General features: G+C 34.7%; 1 protein-coding gene across 1 annotated transcript; it reads left to right on the top strand.

Annotated features, from left to right (window-relative positions):
- Window positions 1-3,248: 3,248 nt before the first annotated feature.
- LOC112511173 (probable WRKY transcription factor 7) lies at window positions 3,249-4,983 on the top strand. Its single transcript, XM_025116661.1, has 3 exons — window positions 3,249-4,003; window positions 4,113-4,238; window positions 4,634-4,983. The coding sequence occupies exons 1-3, from the start codon at window positions 3,273-3,275 to the stop codon at window positions 4,794-4,796; spliced, it is 1,020 nt and encodes a 339-aa protein (XP_024972429.1). The 5' UTR covers window positions 3,249-3,272; the 3' UTR covers window positions 4,797-4,983.
- Window positions 4,984-5,318: the final 335 nt, after the last annotated feature.

Genomic DNA, 5,318 nt, shown 5'->3' with positions numbered 1-5,318 from the left:
TCTCTTTAAAAATAATTACAACTTTGGTTACTGTGGTTGTCATTTTGTTTCATTTTTTTAATTAAAATTAAAACCTATATAATTTGGTTATTGTGGTTGTCATTTTTTTTAATTAAAATCTCATTTAAAATTATATACGTTGAAAACACTAACCGTAACCGTAGAGTTGGGGTGTGAATAGTTACATTTAGTCCCTCCTTCCTTTAAATTTCTCATGCAATTTGTGTTTTTAAACCCCAAATCCCTTATTTCACTCTAAATAAATTATTTTATCGTATGTTTTACGAAACAAATTATTAATAATACTAATATAAATATTTATAATTAAATTCAAAAATAACATAAATGAAATATCATATACTTCTACGATAAATTTGCTTCCAATTTCTTCACAAATAATTTTAAATTTTAAATTTGAATAATTTTTTTTTTATTAATCTGGATATCCAACCCACTATGCGAGCCGACTAATCCCAGGATGACCACATGCTTTACAGATAGCCTAAAGTCACCATATTTGAACCTCTGTGGCCATAAGGATATTTTTATTCCTCCTTGGAATTTAATTTGAAACCTCCTGCTACTTTTGACCTTAATTTGAATAAAATTTTAAAGTTGAATGAATCACGTTAATATGGTATCATTATTATACAAACATCTTCTTCAACGAACTTTTAAAAGGATTACTATATATAGACATCAAGGGTAAACTTCGTTTTTAGCCCTTGTGCTTTTTCAATTGTATATATTAATTAAAATAGCGATTTCCGATTTATGGTTTACCTTTTGGGGCTCGTTTAGTTTGCATGATTGTTTTTGAGAGATTTGGATTGCATGGAAGAATGTGAAATCATTGGTGTATTTGGTTTGTAGGATTTGGAATAAAATTTAATTCTAGTATTTACAAATAATTTATAAGAATAATTAAATTACATTTTTATAAATCAATTATTATAAAACAAATGTTTTTTTTTAACATTTTATAAAATCTTATTGTATACAATTCTACGAAATTTCGTGAAATTCCGAGCATTCCCTAAGGATTTCAAAATCCTATGCTTGTAGGATTTCAACTTAAATCCTAGGATTTTAAATCCGGAAAATCCAACAAATCAAGCATGAGAGTGGAATGAATTTGAAATCTAAATCCCTTTGAATCAATTACATTCCTATAAACCAAATGGGTCCTTAGTCATTTCTCTTCTAAAATCACCAAAATGCCACTAGGTCCGCAAGTGGCATGTTTGCAATTTGCCGGAGGGTCAATGTAAAAAAAGAAAGTTTTTGAACCAAGTTCGCAGGTGCAAGGACCAAATATGTAAAATAGATATAAGTCCGTATTTTGTAGAACTGGTTTAGAAAATTGCAGAGGTGGTTGGATTAATTTACAGATTTGGTCCCTGTCATACACGTATATGTACACAACTAGTGCAGTGACCTCCATCCAAACCCCCTACAATCTCCGACAACCCCCACCCCCTACCCATCTGATGTTTCTCTTTGTCCCTCACATTTCTTTTTCTTCAGCAGACATGTGAAATCATAGATTTGTGTTTGTTGTCACAAATTTGTCAAGGTTTTTGTGTTTGGTGAAATCATAGATTTGACAAAAGATATCTTTTCCGTCCTCCTTTACTTGATCGTCGATTGATTTAGGTTTGGTTGGACTGGAGTCTCCATGGTTCCTGGAGATGCTGCAAGTTTGGGGGCGGTGAAGGCGTGGGTTTTGATCATAGAGGGTATTGGGGACGGAAGCGATAGGTTTTTTTCCCATTGTTTTTCTTCTTCCTCCTTAGGTATAGGTTTATTTTGAATTAGGCTTTTGGATCAAAGAATATGATAGGAAGGGGACAAATTTCAAATCTGGTCTAGTTCTTGATTGTTTTAATATGGGTTTTGGTTCACACTTTTCGGTGACTTTGGTCACTCTGAGATCATCACGGAGATTGGGAAAGAAATGAGAACATAAAAGGTAAAAGGTTTGCAAGTGCGGGTAGTCTTAGGTCGTCAGAGAGTTTTTAGATTGTTAAAGAAGAACAAAGGTGAGGTTTGCAGAAGATTTTCCGAAGGGTTTGCAAGGTAAGGCAAGAGGTTTTGTAGGTGAGGGGGTCGAATGGTTTGTTGGTAAGGAACGCCAGAAGTTTTCTCGTCTAAGGGTATCAACAGGAAAATTTTTGAGGGGAGAGAAACACATATATTACTAAATATGAATGTGATATAATGTATATTTATACTATATTATAAAGCATTTAACAGAAACTCTTAAAAACCATTTTTTATTCGTAAAGTACTGTTTATTAATGCATATTACTTAAAACTTAAGATTGCAGATAAATTGTGCGTAAGTACAACTTATTAAAGCTCCATATCTGAATTCGTGTAACTAATTGTAGATAAACATAATCAAATACATAATAAACATCTGATTTTAAATATAAAATATAATTAGAATAATCATTGAGTTTTAACAGAATACTTAATTATTATCTTTATCAAATTTATATTATTAAAAATCAAAAATAAATTATTTCATTATTAAACTCAAATAAAATTATAATAAAAAAATAAATTAAAGAAATCACATATAAAAAAATGAGAACTTTTAAATAGTTGATTTGATATCAACATTAATATATGTTTTTTCAAATTTTTATGATATTTTCAAGTTTATATTTTATTCAAAAATAAAATCATTATTGTTTTCTTAAAAACATATAAAATCGTATTATAATATCGACAGAGACAAATAACAATATAGAATATTAAAATCGAGATGTATCTCACTACATTACACGAATACTCTTCTAGTTATATAAAATAAATCTAATATATTTCTTAATTTTTTAATAAAATGAAGTGAAATGTAAAAAGACCATAAAAACTAAAGTACCCTTTAAGTTAACAAACCTATTTAACTTGAGGGATCAGAATTGAAACAACAGGGACCAAAACTGTAATTTACTCTAACTTTAATCTTGTATATGGATGGTGACACGATGTTTGACTTTATGTTAAACATCGTAGCTGTTCCAGTCTTCTTCTTAAATCTTGAACCCTGGCCCACAATCGACTTGGGGTACGGTCAATCTCTGACATTACGTGTTACCCCACCATTGGTTCCTCTGTTTGACTGCTGATTAACGTACAAGGGCATTTCTGTCATTTCATAAACCGCATCTTCTCTTTGACTCTCCCCCACATTTTTATTAATTACCCCCCTTTCCCCTTTTGCTTTCTCGATCCACCCCACTCTCCTATGTTTCTGATTTAATATGGCGCTTGAATTCATGGATTCTTGCAGAAACACTACCTTCCTTGCTAAAATGGAAGAAACTGCCGTTAAAGAAGCCGGCGCCGCCGGAATTCGGAGTCTTGAGAATCTTATTGGCTTACTTTCATCCCATTGCCACCGTAAACCGTCGTATTCCGTCGCTACCACCGATTACGTAACCGTCGCTGATGCTGCTGTCACTAAGTTCAAGAAATTTATATCTCTTCTCGATCGAAGCTGCACCGGTCATGCCCGATTCCGACGAGGGCCTGTTACAGACCCACCTGTTGTTTCGGAGAAAAAGGTGACATTGGCTTCCACGGCGGTGAATAACAGTCAGAAATACCATCAAACCTCCGTAGCGACGGCGGAGATGGGTTATTCTGCCCCACCGATTCAGCAGCGGATGCCACAACTTCCTCAGGTTTCCGACCATCGGCCGTTGGTGAAATCGGGATCTTTTGATAGGAAGGATGTTCCTACGACTACTATCAATTTCGCCGCTGCTGCAGCTTCTCCGGCGAATTCTTTTATGTCATCGTTGACCGGAGACACCGAGGGATTGCAGCCGTCGATGTCATCTGGATTCCAAATCACGAATCTCTCGCAGGTTTCTTCCGCCGGCCAACCAAATCTGTCATCTTCTTCTTTCAAAAGGAAATGTAATTCCACCGACGATTCTCACACAAGGTGCACCAATTCCTCCGGTCGCTGCCATTGTTCCAAAAAAAGGTACTGAAATCTGATCCCCTTCTGAAGAAACAACTTCAAACCATGATTGATTCCATCTGGGTGTCAACAAGATGATCAATTATTTGGTTTTAAACTCGATTATTTGCAGGAAATCAAGGATGAAGAGAGTGGTAAGAGTGCCGGCGATAAGCTTGAAGATGGCCGACATACCGCCGGACGATTATTCTTGGAGGAAGTACGGTCAAAAACCGATCAAAGGTTCACCACATCCGAGGTAAATCTCTTGTTATTGGTTTTAGATCTTGACTCGGGTTAATTAACTCAGTGATTCTGATTTATAACTCGGTCTATTAAGTATTGTTGATTCCGTTGGACAATGGAGCCTCCCCAAAAAAAAGTCAAAGAGTTGGACTAATGGTGAAGGGTACTTTGGGTAATTTACATATGTGGGTTGCTTGGACTTTTATTTTTGGGGTATTTTTTAAATTGGAGATCCAAAAGTATATCTTCAATCACAAGGAATATTAGGTAAATATTGCCAACAACCAAATAATTAAAAGACAACAAAGTCAACGATTTGTAAATAGTCAACTCAAATTCTTGCTTGATTGGTTCCTCTAATTGCTTAATTCTAATAAGTCCCTTTTAATTGTTTATAATGAATTTCAGGGGTTATTATAAATGCAGCAGTTTGAGAGGCTGTCCTGCAAGAAAACACGTCGAAAGAGCTTTGGACGATCCAACAATGCTCATAGTGACTTATGAAAGCGAACACAACCATTCCCTGAACGTGAAAGATTCATCGGCAACCATAATTTTTGAATCTTCTTAATTTCCACTGTCGAAAAATATATATAGAAAAAAGCGTCTTATCTTCAAAGTTGTGAGAGGATGTAAAAGTGTTAATTGGGTTCAATCGTCAACAGGGAAGCTTGCATTTCACTATCTTTGTACCCTTTCAAAATCTTTTTATGTTGTCTAAGTTGAAAGATTGAAACAAAAGTTTTTTTTATTTTTGATTAACCTGGATATCTAATCCGCTATGCGAGCCGACTAATTCCAGGACAACCACTTGCTTTGCAGATAGTGCGGAGTCGCCGCATTTGAACCTCCGTGGCCACAAGAGGATTTTTATTTCTCATTGGATTTGAACATGAGACCTCCTGATACTTTTAACCTTTAGAATCAAGATCAAACCAATCAGGCACCACACTTGTGGTTGATTGAAACAAAAGTTAAAGTTATGGAAGGTGAGAAAAAGGATTGTGGGTCAGGTGGGAATTGAATTCAAATTGCAATTATTCCGTTTAAAAAATTGATCTTACTTCGCCACATTTTTAAAGGACAAAGTAAT

This window comes from Cynara cardunculus, assembly GCF_001531365.2.
Source record: "Cynara cardunculus var. scolymus isolate 2C chromosome LG 4, CcrdV1, whole genome shotgun sequence".
Taxonomy (NCBI): domain Eukaryota; kingdom Viridiplantae; phylum Streptophyta; class Magnoliopsida; order Asterales; family Asteraceae; genus Cynara; species Cynara cardunculus.
This window is presented reverse-complemented; position numbering and strand designations above follow the sequence as displayed.

What these genes read in the sequence shown, in the direction of transcription:
- LOC112511173 (XM_025116661.1), top strand. Translation starts at nt 3,273, where the DNA reads ATGGCGCTTGAATTCATGGATTCTTGCAGAAACACTACCTTCCTTGCT. An exon ending in TGCCATTGTTCCAAAAAAAG is followed by an intron (nt 4,004 to 4,112) that starts GTACTGAAATCT and finishes GATTATTTGCAG; the next exon opens with GAAATCAAGGATGAAGAGAG. An exon ending in AAAGGTTCACCACATCCGAG is followed by an intron (nt 4,239 to 4,633) that starts GTAAATCTCTTG and finishes AATGAATTTCAG; the next exon opens with GGGTTATTATAAATGCAGCA.